The following is an 18,444-nucleotide window of genomic DNA, read 5'->3' as shown; positions in this document are numbered from 1 at the left end:
GCAATGACCCAAGAGGCACATTTCCCAGGCACTGTCTGGAAAACAAGCAGTTCACCCTTTACGTTGAGACAAGGACCTGGACACTCCCTTAGGAAAAGCAGCTTGTCCTGTCAAGAAATCTCATCATACATTAACATCACCTCAAGCACTGAAGACCCACAGTCCAAGATGTCTCACAGCTTCCTCACTTAATCAGTGCTTCTCACTACTTACAGCTGCTGCATTGCTAATCCCCATCTATCCTACTGGCCGACCAGAGCAGGACTGGTTTCCCAGCTGTGGCTATAATGTTTCCCACCCTGGCATTCTGGATGTGATTGCATTCTCTGGCACAGCAGGGTCCTGATTAATTCAGGCTATGCAACATGGCTCATGGTCTTACCTGAAAACATAAATAAACTGTAGAAAAGCACAGCAAGAGGGGGGCAGCTGCAGTGTTTATTTGACAATCACATGCAGTGCTAACACAATTCAGTCCCCCTACTTGCTCACCTCCCTTCCACCCAAATGCTGCCAAACAGCTGTTGCTGCAACATCTGGGAACGAGTCCTTTTATTTAAAATGGCCAACATAAGTTTCCAGGCCAGGGACTTCAGGGGAAGCCAAGGGAAGAGGTGTCAGGCTTCATCACCTAGTGCACATCCTCTGCAGCGTGAGGATGGAAGCAGTACCCATCTGTCCGTGTGCCAGGGCAGACCCTGGAGTCTCTGCCTTCTTGTCCCAGCATCGTGCCATCCACTACAGAATGTTCTTGGCAATGGCATTCAGGGTCCTCACTTTGGCCACATCTGCCACCTTTATGGAGTACTCGGGGGCAGAGAAGGAAGCTCCCATGGCAACGTTCGGATTTCTGTCAGGAAAACCAGTGATTAATGGTGATCTACTGGTGATACAGATGAGTAAGATCCACCAAGAAAAACGCCCCCATATTTCTTCTAGCTTCAGCACTGGCCCAAGATGGTGCCACCCAAATTAAAGATGGGACAATAATAGAAAGAACAATAATCCAAATGACTGCAGACCTATGGACAAATATAATCCACTCCTCACTCGTTTCTCAGAAGCACATCCCCACTGGCTTTCCAAATCCTACATGCTTATGTTAAAAGTCTAAGGCAACTACACCACAACCTGGCTTCCCAGGTGCCCTCAAAACTCCTAGGGCAACAGTAGCAAGAGAAATGTCCCAAGGATGTGGTTCTGCATGGAATTCATGTCTACATGAAGAGCACAGCTGGATTCATAGAGCAGAGTACAGTGTCAGGCACCATAGTCCCAAACATAAAAGCACAACTAGTACTCAGGAAGCTGTTTGAAATTTATGTCAGTTCTACAAACTCATGTTCACATTAATCTAGCCTTTCCCTCATAGTGTTCTACTAAAAAATAAACAGAAATAATCCGTTACCTGAACTTCATCCCTGAGTCCCGAGCTGAGCGAGCAGAGCAGTGAAACTCAGAAGCAGTGGAGCCTTCCAGAATCCTCTGCAGGTTGCGCTCCGTGATGCCACCTCCTGGTGGAAACAAGCCCGATGTCACCCACCGAGCAAATGACAGCATTCCAGACCTGGTATCACCCCGGGACCTCACCACTAAGGGACAGGCGCCATATACAAAAAACAGCCCTCGGGACAGCACAGGCCCAGGCACAAGAAAAGGGACGGCAGAAGCCTTGGCTCATGTTCTTCCACAAATCTACAGCTGTCCCCAGATCCTGCAGGGAGCAACAGCTGCAGGGCTTGGCCCTCCCCAACAGGCTGCATGGCCTTTACTCACACCAGGACAGGAGCTGCTCCTCCTGGGCAGCTGGCTCAGAAAGCCAGATCAGAGAGTGGATTCCAGGGCAAGAGGCTAGCAAGGAAAGGCTAGGGATTGCAGGACCTGGTACAGATGACAAAAAAACATTACCTGGCACCACCACAATTCTGCCCTTTGCCTGAAAGAAGAGTAAAATACATGTCAGTGATATTATTGAGGACTACATCCACGTGTACATTTGTGAGGCAGCAAAGAAACCTGACATGCAGCACTTTCCATAAGCTCATGGATGTCACCATGGCTTACAGTTTGTGCACTCTCACTCATCTTTTTTGGTATTATTCATGTTTTAAAATGAAAAGTGGAAAAGAACTTGCAGTTACAGCAAAGACAACCTGTCACCATTCCCTCCTACTTCTCCATCCCACCTTGCTACCTGTCAGGTACACCTGTTGCACTTTCCTAAAAGGAACTGTGAGACACTCAGCAGGGACCTCACTCTGCTGTTTGCGTGGGCTCATCATGCCAGCTGTTGAAACCAACTCCCACCACCCTCCCCGAATCTGCAAGCAAGAACCCAACCAGTTTTTGCTGTGGGAGGCTTCAGGGCCCAGCCAACACAGACTTGAGGAAACATTAAAGCCAAGCAAGAGAGGGAAGGCAAGCACTCCTTGACAGAAGTCCCTTCCAGAAATGAGGGATTCCATAAAGCAGCTGCCTGCAGGCAGTGCCAGGGAGCAGCCACAGTAACCCAGGGGAGCACAGCAAACACTCACCTGTTCTGCAAGCCTCTTAATCAAGGACAATCCTTCCAGTGCTGAGCTGTCACAGCCACTCGTCAACACCCGCTCAAACCCCAGGGAAATCAGGGTCTCCAGTGCCACCAGAGGGTCATGCACCATGTCAAAGGCTGAGGGACCAGAACAACAGCTCAGAAATCACTTAGTCCATTGTGCTCAAGCCCTCTCCCTCAGGTAGCTCCATGAAGGCAGCAATAGGAAGGGTCCCGCTCACACTCTGGATTCACAGCTTCTGACTGTAACACTCTGACTGCAGCAGTGCCAGGGCCACCATACTCAGCTCTTCAGACACCTCCTCTCTCACAGGGCAGTGAGACAGCTCCCAAACCTCATCCCCCTGGACCATTTCCCTTGTGGGGAATAGCACAGCTGTGCGGATGAGCCTTTCCCTCTCAAAAGAGCAACCAGAGAAGACCAAGCTCAGCTCCCTCCCAGCTCCACCTTCCCCCCAACAGTGGGACACAGACTGGACCCTGCCCAGGGCCACTCTCCCTGGAAACTCACCACGGTGAAATGTGACTGGCAGGGGACGGCACACGGCTGCAAAAAGAAGGCATACGGTCAGTCAGGGCTGGTACAGAGTCCCTTGTCCTAGAACCAGAAACACACATGACACAGAAGAGGGCAAAGGCTTCTCAAGCCATTCCTGAGAAGCTCAGAAGAGTCCCCATTCTTGCTGGGAACAACATTCTTGCTGTTTATTCAGGCATTTTCATGAAAGCCTTTGTTTTTATGGGTAACACCAAAATCCCCCATCTCATTTGGAACATGCAGAACCCTCATTCCCACCACAGATGACTTTCTCTGCAGGAAGAAAGCAGAGAAGTTGTATCATCTGCCTGGGGAAAGGACGGGATCATTGCTCTTTGGAAACAGGAGAGCCGATTTTTTGTGATTTCTTTCACTGCCTACAATTTCTGCTCTCAGACCACAGCAAACTTCACCAGAGGTGCTCTATTTACTGAGCAAAGCTTATTTATTTTTACAAAAAGATATCCAACAGCTCCCTGCCCTGAAAACAGCACAACACACATTGATCTAGTAGACCTAAGTCCTAGCAAGACCTTTTTCCTTTGCTGCGCTCCTTACAGCACATTCACCTTCACATGAGAACCTCAGCACATCACCAGGAAAAGGCCCAGCCCTTTTTAACTCTGGCTATAGCTCCCAAAAATTATGCAGAAAGAGAACTTGCTCCCGCATGCTTGTGGTCTGGACTAACAATCTGCCACTGCTGCTTCCATAGCTTTCCATGTGTTCACAACTCTCTCTTGCAATCTTTTCTCCCTGGGTGAGTTAAGAGAGAAAACCGAAGATGAATTACCAGCTACACACAAGGCCAAAGTCCAGGAGATATATATCCTAGACAAGGATATCCTGTATCAAGGACATAAGGAAAAGAATAAAGGACAAAGAAAACGAGAGAGAGAATTCAACAGTTGAACGCCTCCAAAGCAGTTCACCTAAGCCTTCTTACACTTAGCTGTTATGTCCCAGGTGTCAATGGCTTGGGGCCGTGACCCTCGGTCTGCAAAGTTTATAAACTACACAATGTATCACAAATATGGCAGGAAATTAAACCGAAAAGGTGGAAAGAGATGGCAAGACCGCAGACAGGATGTGCAGACCAAGGTCCCCTGTGCAGTCCTACAGCATCAGCAGGAGCAGCACTACAACCCTGGCACAGCACGGAGCTGTGCCTGGAGAAACCCTCACCCAGCAGCGCCGTGCAGAGCTCCGTGTCGATGCGCCCGTCCTCGGTGAGGGCCCCGAACACCAGCCCGTCAGCGCCGTGCAGCTTGGCCAGGCGGATGTCGGCTTTCATCACCTCCACCTCCCGGTCCGAGTACAGGAAGTCCCCGCCGCGGGGCCGGATCATGACGAACACCGGGACCCGCACGCACTGCTTCACCACCTGCAGCAGCCCTGCCGGCGGGACAGGGGCGGCTCAGCACCCGCCGCGACAGCTCCGGCCCCGGGGTGGGCACCACGGGACCGGGTGGGGAGGGAACCGAGCGGGACAGAGGGGACCGAAGCTAGACCGACGGGGCAGGCGGCCCAGGGGCGGGGGCGGCTCACCCATGCTCGGGGTAGTCCCTCCTTCCACGAGGCCCGCGCAGAGCTCGATCCGCCCGGCACCTACGGAGAGGCGCGTCAGAACCGGCTCCGCCGCGCTGTCTCCCCCTCCCGCCAGGTCCCCGAGCCTTACCTCCTCGCTCCGCGTTGACGGCGGACTCCACCGAGTCCACGCACACTTCCATGAGGAACCCATCGTCCATGCCTGCGGGACGGGAGCGGAGCGGTCACCCCGGACCGCCCCATGGCGGCCGCCCGGGCCGCACCGGCCCCGCCGAAGGCCCGCCCCGCTTCCGCCTCAGGCCCCGCCCCCCGCCCGCGCTTCCGGGCCCGCCCCCTCGCGGCCCCGGCCTGCGCCGCCCGCTGGCGCGAGGGCGGGCGCGCGGGCGGGCCGAGGCGCGGGCCGCGAGCCGGGCGCGCCCCCGCCGGTGCGCGGCACGCGCAAGCCACGCCCCCGTGCACTTCGGCCCCGCCCCCGCCGGCGCGCGGGCCCCGCCCCCGTCCCGCACGCGCCCTCACCACCTGCGCTGGCGGCGCGCGGGGGTCGCTGCTCTGCGCTGCCGGTCACGCGCCGCGCGATCGTCATGGCGACGCCCGGGCGGGTCCGGAAGCGCTGGTTCCGCGCTTCCGGCGGCGACACTTCCGGGGTGGCTCGGGATGCTGCGAGCGGCGCGCGGCGGGGCCCGGCAGCTGCTGCGGCGGGGGCCCGCACCGCCGCCGACACCGACGCACGGCCGTCTCTCCCCGCAGCTCTGCCTCCCGCGCCGCCTGCTGCAACAAGCGCCCCGGCTCGCCGCGCCGCCGCCCGCCGTGGGGCGATGGCTCCTGGCCTGCAGCGGTGCCGTGGCCGGTGCCGTGGTGCTGGGCGGTGTCACCAGGTGAGCGCGGCACCTCCAGCTCCGCCGGGAGGGGCGCAGAACGGGTCCCTGGAGGCAGCCTCCGGTCCGCGCCGCCGGTGACCCTCTGCGGCTGTCCTCACACCGATACCCACCCCTAGCGAGCCTGTGAGAGCTCCTCTCGTATCTTCCCTTCTTGGCTGCAAAGGAACATATTTGGATAGGGCTGGGAGTACTGGGGAGACCGTTCATAGTCTGTGGGGTAACCCTTACACATTTCTCGTCATTTTAGCTCTGATCGTTCAAAGACTCTGGTCTCCATCGTGTTTCCAGTTGTGAGCTTAAGGATTGTCTGAACAAGGGTTTTAAGACTTATCGTAGAACCACAGAATATCCTGACTTAAAGGGGTCCCACAGGGACCATCGAAGTCCCAGCTCCTGGGTTGTTGTGCAGCCAACAGCTCTCACTTCACTTCAGTAGATTAGCTTACTGTCAGGGAGTGAGTTGTGCCTGTTCATGTCTCTGCTGCCAGGCTGACAGAATCAGGCCTTTCTATGGTCGACTGGCACCTGGTGAAGGAGATGAAACCCCCCCGAACGCAGCAGGAGTGGGAAGCTGAGTTCCACAAGTACCAGCAGTTCCCAGAGTTTAAAATGTGAGTATACAAAACTGGAAGGAGGGTGGGCAGAGAGCGTCCCTCCTGTGACTGAACCACTCCTAAAACTATTGTAAGAAGGAAAATGTTTTCTGAAGTCGCTGGGAAGGCACACAAAGCCTGCCTGGTGGTGGCTCCTCTGTTCCCTGCCTTTCTCTGAGGAAGGTGATCCCATGTGGCGCAAAGTTCAGTGCGGGGCTGTGAAACAGTTGCTTTATTGTCCCTTCACAGCCTGAACCATGACATGACGCTGCCGGAGTTCAAGTTCATTTGGTACATGGAGTACTCACACCGCATGTGGGGCCGCGTTGTGGGCCTGGCTTACATCCTGCCTGCTGCCTACTTCTGGCACCGGGGCTGGCTCAGCCGGCCCCTCAAGGGCCGTGTCCTTGCGCTCTGTGGGCTGGTCTGCTTCCAGGTGAGAGTTCTGCAGCCACAGGGATTAGTGACAATGTCTGAATATCACAGAATGACCTGAAAGATCATCTAGTTTTAACCCCTGAACATGAGATACCTCTCACTTGACCAGTTTGATCAGAGCTTCATCCAACCTGACCAGGGATGAGGCATCCAGAACTTCTCTGGGAAACCTGTTCCAGTGCCCACTACTCTCATGGCACAGATTTTTTCTCAATATCTTAACCTAAGCCTACCCTCTGTCAATTTGATATTTTCTGATTCAGCATCACTAAGACAGTGGGATTCATGATGTCTTGGTGTCAGTGACACCATGACAGTGTGTCAGTGCTGGTAGCTAGTTCAAAGTAGAGGAAACAAGTTGCTTTGCCCCTAATGTTTATCCAGTTTTAGTAAGTGCTGCTGTCCTGTCTGGCTCTGAGCCGTCTCCTGTTTTGTTAGGGACTGCTGGGGTGGTACATGGTGAAGAGTGGGCTGGAAGAGAAGCCAGACTCCTACGACATCCCTCGGGTCAGTCAGTACCGGCTGGCAGCACACCTGGGCTCTGCGCTGGTCCTGTACTCTGCCAGCCTGTGGACAGGGCTCTCTCTGCTGCTTCCACAGCACAAGGTACAGAGTGGTGTGTCAGGATTTAAAAGCCCTGAGCAGTGTCAGTTCAGAGGATTGGGGCATGGTACCGTGGTAAGGAAAGGATGTGAAGGCTGATGGTGCTTCTCTTGTAGTCTCTGTTCTTGTCTCTGATCTAATACTTACAGAATACTTGCAGTGTTACAGAATACCCATTCTGTAAACTTCTTGGTTATGGGACACTTGCTTTGGCTCATGCTGATCGGGTCAAAAGTGATTAACCTCAGAATTTGTGGTAGCTCAGCCAGGGGTGTGCCTGGCTGGGCTAAGTGGTTTGTGCCAGTAACTGTCCAGGGGCCACTTTAGTTTCTGCACAGACCTGGACTTGATTACCTGTGGTTTTGAGGGACGACTGAAGCGTGGCTGCTGTGTGATGGTCTGTAAAGTCCTCCTGTAAAATACAGGCCAACCCTTTGGCCTATGTATGTAGTGAAGGCTTTTCCTAGCTGCTGCCAACAGCACTGGAAATGCATTGATTATTTCTTTTTTTTAATTTTACAGTTGCCAGAAACCAAGCAGCTCCTTCGCTTGAGACAATATGCTCATGGCACTACAGCTCTCATTTTTCTTACTGCTCTTTCAGGTAAAGGTCTTTCTTTCTGCTGTCCAATTTGTGACTCATTCTCCTCTGCTGATTTGGTTTTTTTTCTTCTGATCTGGTGGGGACTGTGAGCAACCCCATCCATTTTCTGGGAAAGCTGCTGCTGTCAGGGATCTTACAGTCAAGAACCTCCTCACTGGTCTTTCCTGGTGTCTTGGTTTGAAAGACAGGTGTTTGCCAAGGAAAGCAGAAGCTTCCCCTTGGACTGAAAAAAAAATTATGATTCTTCCGATTATTATAATTTTGGAATTAAGAGAGCTCTCAGGCAAAGATATGGGGGTAGGAATAACAGTTCTTTACAAGTATATCTAACACGACAAACAAGAACAACAACAGCTATGAAATTACCCACAAACAGAACAGTAACTCAGTCCCAGTGTTTTTTGGCTGCAGGCACCTTTTCCCTGAGCTGCAGGTCCCGGTGCTGGGGGCGGGCGGGTCCCGCAGAGCCGCAGGAGGGCTGGGGGTGATGGCAGAGCTGTCCCAGGGGGAGAGAGAGATGGAGAGAGAGCTCTCCGCTCACGGTGTGGGTCCTGGTGCTCAGCAGAGTGCTGGATGGTGGCAGTTCACAGCGAGAAGGCAGCCAGGCAGGGTCCGATGGTGGTTTCCCGACACTGGGATGGTAGGGATGGGACACCAGCGGCGATCGTCCTTCTCGTCCGAACTCCGCGGGGGAAATGGGCCGAGGCCCAGCCTTCCGCTTCCTCTTCTGGCTGTTTGAATCTCGCGGGGCTTGCTTCTTCCCTCCCGGCCCCTCCCCCTTGTCACCAGGGCCCAGTCAACAGGTATCTTAGCATGACAATGGGGAAAATTCCACAGAGGGAAAAAGGGAGAGAACTAACCCTCAACACCTGGACAGGTGGAGATGCACCTTCCAGCCTGCCTGTGCTGTGAGATCTCTGTATATGTTGCTAAAAGAAATTCAGGAAAAAGCTGAGCTCTTACAAGCACTGCACAACCTGGAGTGGCACCTTTGTCTATTCTGGTAGTCTCATTTTCTACTCTGGAATTGCAGGTGCCTTTGTGGCAGGGCTGGATGCTGGCCTTGTATACAATTCCTTCCCCAAAATGGGGGAGCGCTGGATCCCAGATGATCTCCTTGCCTTCTCCCCCATGCTGAGAAATATCTTTGAGAATCCTACAACTGTACAGTTTGATCACAGGATCTTGGTAAGTGCTGTCTTCCTGATATGTCTGGGCTGCTTCTTGGTTGCCTCCTGCAGCCAAGCAGACTTCTTTGGGCTGTGGGTCTGTCAGCTTGAATGATTTCTGGGGTGTCCAAAGGGCCTGAGAGCATCTTACCAGTTTGCTTCTGCAGGAAAAGGAAGTTTAGCATTGTTATTTATTTTCAGTATGGCCTTCTTCCTTAAGGAGGTCTTCCTCCTGCGCAAGTAACACACTTTGTTTCTCTGAGTCTCCTTTTCCATAACTTGAGCTACAGTGTGGGGTAGCCCTTTCTATTGGAATGTCTGGGAAGGCTGTGTGAAATAAAACTTGGAAATATTGAATACTTCCTCAAGCATTTCTGAACTTGTTTTGCGCAGTAGTGCCCTGTGAATACATCTTAGATAGTTAGGGCAATCCAGATATTAAGCACCACTGACAGCACTGCTGTGAACTAAGCTGTTGCTAAAACTAAGAAGAGAAAGATTAAGCTGGATCACCTGGGGTGACCTGCACAGTAAGATTGTGCTGGTGAACTGTAGCTGAATGGTGGAAATGAGATCAGTTTTCCAGATGACAGCTTCCACCTTCAATTGTCAAGGTGACAGCTGGGGAGAGGGCAGACACAATCCCTAATGACTTGAATAAATGAGGAAAAGCTGTTGAAAAGTAAAGCATTCATTTGGAGCAAAATAAAAGTCTCCATAACTTCACTTAAATTTCAGGGTTGTTAACCTGATGGCGTGGGAGCTCTAGGATTTGGTCATGGCCATTAATATGGTTATTCAGTGAAATATTGCTCACACAATTTCTTTTACTACATGGAAGGCACAGCCAAAGGCCACTGCACCCATTTCCCTTGAACTTTTATTGAAGGGTGGTTGTTTCCCTTCTTTTCTGTAGGGAATTGCCTCCGTCACAGCTGTCACAGCACTGTACCTCTTCTCAAGGAAGATCCCACTCCCTCGAAGGACCAGGATGGCTGTGACTTCCTTACTAGCCGTAGCATGCGTGCAGGTACTGCCCTTATTTTTTTCCTACTCCTTTGTAGCACATTCACAAGGCAGAGCTGACCCCACTTGGATCTATGCTGGCTCCAAGAGTCTGGAGCTGAGAGTGAAGCTGCCTAGACCCCACACCTCACTATACTGCATGGACACTCCGAATTTGGGGTGGGTCATGGTGTGGCCCTGAGCCTTTCTAGCATCACACTTTGTGTTGGGCATGGTATCAGTGGTGCATCCAAAACTGCTCTTACCTTTTCTCCATTCTTGGCAGGTGGGCCTGGGCATCAGCACCCTGCTGCTTTATGTCCCTACGCCTCTGGCTGCTACGCACCAGTCGGGCTCCCTGGCCCTGCTCAGCATGGCATTGTGGCTCATGAACGAGCTCCGGAGAGTTCCCAAGTAACGCACCGGCGGGAGAGCCTTCCCGGGGTGCGGCGCCACCGGACACAGGGGCGGCAGAACTCCCGAGCCCCGGGTGCGCACGGGGATGTGCGCCCAGCCGGGCTTGCCCGGGAGGCGGTGGCGGCGGGTGTGAGTGCGAACTTTGTAACATAAAGGTGTTTAATGGAGCGGATGTATCATAAAGGAGTTTAGTGAAGCGGCTGTGTCTGGCTGGGTGCTCCTGTGCGGAGGGATGCGGAGGCCGGGCCGGGCCAATGGGAGGCGACGGAGCCGCCCGCGCGGCGCGCTCCGGGCGCGGATTGGCGGTGCGGCGAGGCAGTGGGCGGGGCGCTGTCCCGTGCGGAGCGGCCATGACGGCGCACAGCTTCGCGCTGCCGCTCGTCCTCTTCTCTGCCTTCTGGGGCCTCGTGGGCATCGCCGCCCCCTGGTTCGTGCCCAAGGGGCCGAACCGCGGGTGAGTGGGGGCTCCGGGGATACCGCGGGTGAGGGAAGGTCGGGGGTTTCGGAGCTGGGCCTTCCCGTGTTAACGCCGGTGTCTCCGCAGGGTGATCATCACGATGCTGGTCACCACCGCCGTGTGCTGCTACCTCTTGTGAGTACCGCGGGTCGGTACCCTTCCCTCCGCCTCCGCTGGCTTTACCGGGACTGGTGGCTGCTGCCCAGCTTTCTCCGTGGATGGATACGACAGACCCCGGGCTGCGGCCCGCCTCCCTACCGGGCCCGTCAGCCCCGGGGCAGCAGCCGCTCCCGGTGCTCTGGTCCCGCCGGCGGGACTGACGGCAGGTTGTGTCCTTTTGCAGCTGGCTTATCGCCATCCTGGCGCAGGCCAACCCCCTGTTCGGGCCGCAGCTGAAGAACGAGACCATCTGGTACGTGCGCTTCCTCTGGGAGTGAGCAGTCCCTGGGCGCTGGCCCCTCAACAGAGACCCCCATCAAATCCATCACCGTGAGTGAGCAGAGGGCTGGGATGGCAGAGATGTCCCTGCTTGCCTGCCTGTGTCTGGCTGGGGAGGGAGCTGCAACTCAGCCCTTGCTGGGATGGGGGAAATGCTTTGGCTTCTGTGCGTTGCGGCTTGTGATGAGTATTGTGGTTCCAGTGTGAAGCTGTTGGCTTTGTGCTGGGCCAGAGCAAATCAAGAACTGTAGTCCTCATGAATGCGGTTTGGTGCTAACCTCTCTTCCTTTCTCCCTCCCCCAGCTCTTGTAGCCTGTTCCAGCCTCTACTCTCCTGCACCAGACAGCCCCCAGAGGTGCTGGGACAGAGGCTGGACCCGCTGCCCAAGCACACCTGGAGCACTGCAGCCTGGACCAATGGATGGCTGGGTCCCCCAAGCATGGCAGGCAGCACCCCTGGGCGAGGGCCTACTAATTCAGCACTAGGAGCAGCCAGGCTACCAGGGAGAGATCCCTTCATCTGGCCCAGTGCTGCAGTGACTGAGCACTGTCCTGTGAGGGATCTGTGTGTAGTGCCAGTGGGTCCTGTCCCAGCAGTGCTTGTCCTACCCTCAGTGTGTTCAGCCCTAGCACCCACATGAAACCCCTGCTTGTAGCCCAAGCTGCCCAACAAGTTACCCTGTCCCTGGTCATTACATCCACTGGCTGTGTGAGAATGCAGGAGCAATTGCATCCTCTGTGGTCTAGTCAGTCCCCTGTGGTGGAGGTGGTCCCTGCTAAGACTCTGGCTGTGGGTGGAAGGAAGAGCTGACCCTGAAGGAGCATGCAGACCCACTTGAGTGTGATAAGGGAGGCGTTGGGGTGTGCTGGAGGGAATGAAAAGAGGGCTGTCTCCCACTTGAGCAGTGAGGCAGCTGCAGTAGTGTTTAAGTAACTCCCCAAGATTGGTCCAGGTTCTGAGAAGAGCCGAGTAGGGCATTGTGTTTCCAGTTTCCCCTTATTTATTGGATAATTTATCTGTATTTATGTATCTGTCTGTGTTTTGTTTGTGTTGTGGAAATAAACCCTTTTTGTAGTAAGTCATGCTGGAGGCTGAGTCACTTGCTGCTTTGAGGCTGAGCAACAGTCTTGGCGTTATTCAGACACTTTTCCTTTCCCCAACACTGTTCTTGCACCATGAGAACAAGGCTGGGATCCTCGGCTGTTGGACAGGTCAGCAGCACACTGGTGCATGGAAAGTTTTATCCTTGATGCCACCTGTGTACTCATGCTGTGGGGCCAGGGTTATAGGGAGGGAACTGTGTGTACTACACAGAGAACTGGGTACCTGCCAGCCTCTTGCAGCTGTGCTGGGGCCATTTCCATGGTGCTGGAGCAGTTCAGCAGCCTCTTTGCCAGGCAGCTAAGACTTGGGGAATAAGGTAAAAAGCAGAGACCAGCAACTTGGAGGGGCTCTGAGTGGGCAGGCCTTTCCTCTTAGGAAGAGGGCAGCAAAGGATGCTGTCTCCAAGGATCCCAACAGTTTGGTTCAGATCAGAGCTCCCCTTGCTGCTACCAGCTCAGTTAATCTCAGTCCTGCTGGAATCACAAAACAACACTGGCAGGAAAGGAGCTCCATCATCATAGTGTCGCAGCACGAAGCAGCGGCAGGGCTGTGCAGACATGCAGCCATCCCACCAGCCAGCAGTCATCACTGCTGGGAGCTGCTCGCTAGGAAATGACACTGGTGCTGGATGGCTCAAGGGGTTTATTTATTGCTACAGCAATGGGAACAGCTGAGTTCAATAAAAGTGACAAACTTCACTGGACCATATGTGGGGCTCCAGCCCCTGGGAAGATTCATGCCTGTGTGTGCAGCTCCAGCCCTGACCTGTCCTGGGGATTACAGCTGGGCTGGACTGAGGTGGCTCTTCCAGGGGCAGGTCCAGCCCGCGCTCATGGAGGAAAAGAACCACAGGTCCTGTCCTGACACTAGTGCCTGGGACACCACAGGGCAGCTGTGCACAGGAGGGAATGTGTGAAAGGAAAGAGCCCACTTAGGTGGACCCTCAAGAATCAATCAGTGAGCCCTCAGGGCTCAGTCTGGAATGCTAGGTAGGACTATAGGATTGTCCTCAGAGGGAAGACATAGCAAAGAGCAGGAATACTCCAAGAGGGGCCATGTTGGGCAGAATAGCCTGGTGGAACTGGTAGTTTGCCTTGTTCCTGCAGTAACTTAGCTGGTGCCTGTCATTCCCCAAGCTCCAGGCTCATCGGGGCCTGCAGAAGGCCACCAACCCAGGTGATGAACTACAGCACACCCTTAGGTTGCTCTGCAAACTGGTGGCTGAGTCATGGGGTGGCTCAGTTCTTCAGGCCAGAGCCCTGGGTTGGCTGCCTCAGTGATGGTGTCCTGTTGTCTGAGGGATCTGCCAGGGCTACAGCCTTGAGCCTGCTGCTAGTAGAGGACTTTGCTCTACACCACGTAGTGAGGCAAAGGCCAGAGGCCAAGGAATGCAAAGATTAGGACTGGGGCAAGGTGGAGAGGAAAGCTCTCGTGTCCATAGCTGCCTCAGCCCACAGACTCTGGTCCTCGCGCAGAGATGATGGAGTGCGGACTTTGAGATGGTGGCTCTGAGCCCAGGCTGTCTGCCAGTCCTAGTTCTGCTGGTGCAACCAGATGCCGGGTCCCACTGGCATCACGGCACACTTCCCTGTCCCACCGGCACCACCACCTTGTCCAGCCAGAGCAGGGTGTGCTGGGCCGAGCGCAGCTGCCGGCGGTGGATGCGGCGCAGCCGCAGGAGGTAGAGGACAATGGCCAGCGCCACAACCAGGATGCAGGCAAAAAAGAGATAGTGGTTGTAGACAAAGGAGAGGCGCAGCCAGGAGGCGTGTGCTTGCCGGATGCTCTCCTGTCGGAGATCCCTATGGAAAGGAATGTCAGGACTGGCCACGAGATGCAGTGGGGTATTGCCAGGGTCCCACTGCAGTCTGTGCAGAGCCCTCACCCAGTGCAGTTACTCCTGCCCCTCCCCAACCACCCTTCCTTGTGTGACACCATCACTGAGCAGATGGTACCTGAGTGGCAGAAACCGTGTCTTGTAGAGAATGGCTCCCAGTGTCCACTGCACCTCCCGGTCGTACACCAGCTGGGCTGTGCGCAGGCTGGGGTAGTCCAGCGGGAACTGGAAGCCCTCGTGAAGGACTTGGTACATCCAGGCTGATTTGAAGCACTGATACCTGCCGACACAGCACAGGAGCATCAGCCAGACACTTAAACTGCACCAGTCCCTTATTCCAGCAAAAGGCCCCCAGAAATTCCAGCCACGGCCCCTCCCAGCAAGTCCATTTACTTCAGCCGGTGCTGGTCAGCATGCGCCGAGTAGAGGCCACCACGGAAACGTTGTGTCAGCACCTCCCATCGCTGGCTGCAGTACTCCTGGTGGAAGAACTTGGGGTTCAGAGCAGAGCATCCTCGCTCCGAGCCCCAGGAACAGCCCAGCTCCCCTGGGCTGGGGCAGCACCCACCTGGGCAGCAGAGGTGAAGGTGGGAGCACTGTACTGGCCCCCCAGGCGCAGCACGTCCTCGGTGCAGTAGAAAAACTCCGAGAAGCCGTAAAACTCGCTGTTGCTGAAGTCAATGGGTGCTTTGTAGGTCTCCACCAGGGAGGCATGGCTGCCATTGGACCCTGCCAGGAGGGGCTGCAGCAGCTTTGCACAGGTCAGCCAGTCCCCTTGTCCCCTCATGTACAGGGTTTTGCCACCCCTCACCACTGTGTCCTCCAGCCCCACAGGCAGGCAGGGGTCCAAGAAGGGCATGTTGGGGCTCAGCCCTGTCTGCTGGCTGTGCAGCCTGGAAAACAGTCCAGGAAAAAACAGCAGTTGCACATGGGTCATACACCACCTCCCAAAAAGCCTAATCTAGCCCTGTCCCACATCCAAATACCCTCTGCACCAGACCAGTCTGTGTCCTCTTGTACCCTGCAGAGCAGGTGCCCATCCTGCCACCTCCTGCTGAGGCTGAACTTGCCTCATCTGTCACGCTGGCCTGCAGCTACATGCTCTGAGCAGCTGTAGGGTGCAACACGGCACAGCTCACCCCACCCAGCTCATGGGACCTGTGCCTCTGCACAGCCCCTGGAGATCTGGAGGCAGGGGCTGCTCCCAGCACAGGAGTACCTGGGCACCAAGCCTCTCTACCTCTGGCAACAGCTTGGAGGGAAAGGACAGACAGGAGACAGGAGAGTTTGAGGTGGGGATGCAATGGAAGGATGTGTTGAGTGAATCCGTGCTGGAGTAGGGGAAGTCAGAGGAAAAGCCAAAAGCCACTAGGAGGGGCCTCCCTGTAGCCTATCACAAGGAAAGAAGGAGGAAGGCAGGGAGCTGTGGCACTGATAACACCTGCCAGGCTTGGAGAACAGCAGCAGCCAAGCACTCTGTGCCAGCCCAGGCACCTGCCACACAGCTGCTGCCAGCGTGGCTGTGGGAGCTGTTATCACCACAGGTAGCTCTTGAGGCAAATCCAAGGGGGAGAGCACAGCATGAAGGAACCAGCACCCCATTTCACAGTGCTCTAGTGGGGGCACCACTAGGTGAGGCAGCAATACCGGTTGTGCTCATAGGTTTGGTTCAGCACATGTTCCTCATAGCGCTGCCGGGCAAAATTGCCCCCGAAGCCCAGGAAAGTGTTGACGTAGACACGGTACATGTGGCCAGTGTGCTGCACGTCACAGCCCAGGTTGAATTCTGCCAGCAAGCTCTTAGCAGCCTCCTCCTGCTGACACAGATAGGTCCATGATCAGCAGCTATCCAGGGAATGCAGGAGCTGCTCTTGGGGACCAGACACGCACCTGCTGGGGGGAGGAGATAGCTCCGGAGTCGGGCACTTCGTAGGCAATCTGCAGGGAGGCGCCTCCCATGTCTAGGATCCCAACTGTTCTTTTCCGAACCAGAGACTTCCTCTGGTCCCTCAGCGCTACGGTGACCACTGCATCCTCCTCTGCAACCCACAGCAGCATGTCAGCAAGAGGCAGGGCCTGGGGCAGCATCATCTCCCTTCCACCATCACTGCATAGCTGTGTCATGGGGCACCTCTACCCCTGCAGGCAGACCCCTGGGGCCACCTACAAGGACTGCCTCCCAGGTCCAGGAAAGTTTCACACAAATGACAGCGGTCAGGCATTGTTGCCTACTCCAGAGTTTGATCTTAGCTACAGCACTGGTACAAGGTCCAGCACAGCTCTGCTTAGACCCTCCCAGCCAGACTCACCATCCTCATGATCAAACCGCCCCAGGACAAAGTTGATGCCAATCCATGAATAGACACCTGCACAAAGCAGAAAAGGTCATTACAATAATATACTAAAGAGGAACAAGCAGTGCTTTGTGGCAGTTCCTACCTTCCTGCTTCCCTGAGATCACTTCTGCGTGTGATTTGGAGAAGAGGAAATCAAACTCCAGGGGCACATTAGTCACCAAGTCGTCCAGGATTGCAGCTTGCTGCCTGCCAAAGGTGCAGGAGAGAGACAGATGCTGGGGGATTGCCACCAGCATCGCTGGTGAAGAGACCAGGAGTCACATAGCACTACAGCCCTCGTTCAACCCCACAAGTTCTGCTGCTGCAGCCAACATGTTTTGGAGAAGAAAAATAGATCTATTTGTTTGAGACCCTCAGTCAAAAGCATCTCCTCTCAGCTGCCTCCCAGCATGCTCAAACCCTCCTTCTGTGTCCCTTGCCATTCGCACCTACAAGGCACCCCTTCCTTTTTCAATTCCTGCCCAGAGGATTCTCGATTCTCCCACAAGGTCCAAGATCAGGCAGCTGCCTTGCCCTTCCTCGGGGCTGAGGGGGCCCAGCGCATCCCTGGCTCGCCTGACAAGGGCCGCGAACTCACCACTCGGGCAGCAGCCGCATACCCGCCGTGCACAGGATGTACAGCGGCGTCTCCTTGTGCTTCCGCGCCGGGACGTGCGCTGCCGCGAACCGCAGCAGAGGCCGCAGGTAGGGGGTCGCCTGCTCGGGGGCTGCCGCGGTCACGGAGATGCCTGGCGAGGAAGGCGCTGTGAGCCAGCCCGCCCCGTCCGTGCGCCGGGGAGGGTCGGGGCCGGAGAGGGGCAGCACGCACCGGGTTTAATTTTCTTGACGACGGGGCGGCTGCTCCGGTCCCTCATCTGCTTGATGTCCAGCAGGTCGTGGGGGTTCCCGTTGTGCGGGGGCCAGAAGTAGACGAAAACCCGGGAGCCGCTGCTCCCGCAATCCACCACCACCCCGTAATTAAGGGACGAGTCCTCGGTGTCTGTGGCCGTCAGCTCCGCCACCTGCGCCAGGTACCTGCGGCACGGCGGCACGGCGGCTCAGCACCGGCGGCCGGCGCTGAACCCGCTCCCCGGTATCCCGGTCCCCGCTCACCTGTCGTCCCGCCGGGAGGCGCGGGGCGGCGCGGCCCAGCGACGGGGCACGACGGCCGCCAGCAGCAGCAGCAGCCCCAAGAGGAGAGCGAGCCCCAGCGCAGCCGGCCGCAGCCGCGGCCCCGGGCACGGTCCCACCGAGCGCCACGACAGGCAGGAAACGCCAATCCTAAGGGTAGAGACCACTGTTCAGCGCCGGGACCGCGCCGGCCTCGACCGCCCGGCCCGGCCCGGCCCGGTCTCACTCACCTGGCCATGTGCACCCACCGCTGCCCGCCCGCGCATCGCCGCTGCCGGCACCGCCGCCGGCACCGGCGGACACGTCACCGGCCGCCGCCGCCGCCGCGCCCCGCCGGGCGGAGCCCCGCCCCCCGCGGCAGGGCGACCAATCGGCTCCGCCCGCCGTGCTGGAGCCACGCCCATGCTGCCCGACCACCAATCGTAATGGGCAGGACGCGCCCCCCTCGGGCGGGCGGGGGTGGTGCCCGGCTTCGCCCTTGCTCCCGCGTCCGACCTTCGCCGGGAGGCGTCACGCCGAGGCTCCCAGCCAATCGCGAGCGCCCAAATACACAGCACGCGCCGACGTCCGGAGTGGAGGACTCGCCGGCGAATGGCGGCTGCCCGGCCCCGGGGAGAGGCGGGGCGAGCGGGCCAAAGGTCGCGGGCGCGCCGGCCAATACTCTTTGCGGTAGGGCGGGGCGTCAAGTTGAGACACCCAATGGGCTGCGAGGGCCGGCAGGGCGGGCAGTCCCGGCGGCCAACGGGCAGCTCGCCCGAACGCGCCGGAGGGAGCGGCCGGCCAATGGTGGCGCCCGA

The 18,444-nt window shown here is 56.4% G+C and overlaps 4 protein-coding genes across 5 annotated transcripts; 2 read left to right on the top strand and 2 right to left on the bottom strand.

The window, feature by feature from the left end:
• Nucleotides 1–418: 418 nt before the first annotated feature.
• CUTC (cutC copper transporter) lies at nt 419–5,215 on the bottom strand. 2 transcript variants are annotated; one of them, XM_062496459.1, is made up of 9 exons: nt 5,157–5,215; nt 4,768–4,839; nt 4,638–4,697; nt 4,275–4,484; nt 3,063–3,098; nt 2,535–2,668; nt 1,909–1,936; nt 1,409–1,514; nt 419–850 (listed from the first exon to the last, which is right to left on the bottom strand). In XM_062496459.1, exons 2-9 carry the CDS (start codon nt 4,835–4,837, stop codon nt 739–741), a joined length of 756 nt encoding a protein of 251 aa, XP_062352443.1. In that variant the 5' UTR covers nt 4,838–4,839; nt 5,157–5,215; the 3' UTR covers nt 419–738. The 2 variants fall into 2 exon arrangements, with proteins under 2 accessions (XP_062352443.1, XP_062352444.1); XM_062496460.1 differs by lacking the exon at nt 5,157–5,215 and having other exon boundaries at nt 4,275–4,473; nt 4,768–4,903.
• Nucleotides 5,216–5,291: 76 nt separating this feature from the next.
• LOC134046176 (cytochrome c oxidase assembly protein COX15 homolog) lies at nt 5,292–10,373 on the top strand. The gene is made up of 8 exons (XM_062496464.1): nt 5,292–5,512; nt 6,004–6,126; nt 6,358–6,544; nt 6,985–7,152; nt 7,672–7,753; nt 8,787–8,941; nt 9,839–9,952; nt 10,214–10,373. Exons 1-8 carry the CDS (start codon nt 5,292–5,294, stop codon nt 10,343–10,345), a joined length of 1,182 nt encoding a protein of 393 aa, XP_062352448.1. The 3' UTR covers nt 10,346–10,373.
• A 225-nt stretch (nt 10,374–10,598) lies between these two features.
• On the top strand, nt 10,599–12,317 carry ATP6V0E2 (ATPase H+ transporting V0 subunit e2). Its single transcript, XM_062496465.1, has 4 exons — nt 10,599–10,798; nt 10,889–10,936; nt 11,145–11,290; nt 11,543–12,317. Exons 1-3 carry the CDS (start codon nt 10,599–10,601, stop codon nt 11,236–11,238), a joined length of 342 nt encoding a protein of 113 aa, XP_062352449.1. The 3' UTR covers nt 11,239–11,290; nt 11,543–12,317.
• A 669-nt stretch (nt 12,318–12,986) lies between these two features.
• ENTPD7 (ectonucleoside triphosphate diphosphohydrolase 7) lies at nt 12,987–17,885 on the bottom strand. The gene is made up of 12 exons (XM_062496885.1): nt 17,878–17,885; nt 17,630–17,797; nt 17,346–17,551; nt 17,115–17,265; nt 16,620–16,723; nt 16,490–16,546; nt 16,071–16,219; nt 15,828–15,994; nt 14,749–15,073; nt 14,574–14,659; nt 14,299–14,460; nt 12,987–14,145 (listed from the first exon to the last, which is right to left on the bottom strand). The coding sequence occupies exons 1-12, from the start codon at nt 17,883–17,885 to the stop codon at nt 13,917–13,919; spliced, it is 1,812 nt and encodes a 603-aa protein (XP_062352869.1). The 3' UTR covers nt 12,987–13,916.
• Nucleotides 17,886–18,444: the final 559 nt, after the last annotated feature.

Source organism: Cinclus cinclus, chromosome 7 (genome assembly GCF_963662255.1).
Source record: "Cinclus cinclus chromosome 7, bCinCin1.1, whole genome shotgun sequence".
NCBI classification, from domain to species: Eukaryota; Metazoa; Chordata; class Aves; order Passeriformes; family Cinclidae; genus Cinclus; species Cinclus cinclus.
This window is presented reverse-complemented; position numbering and strand designations above follow the sequence as displayed.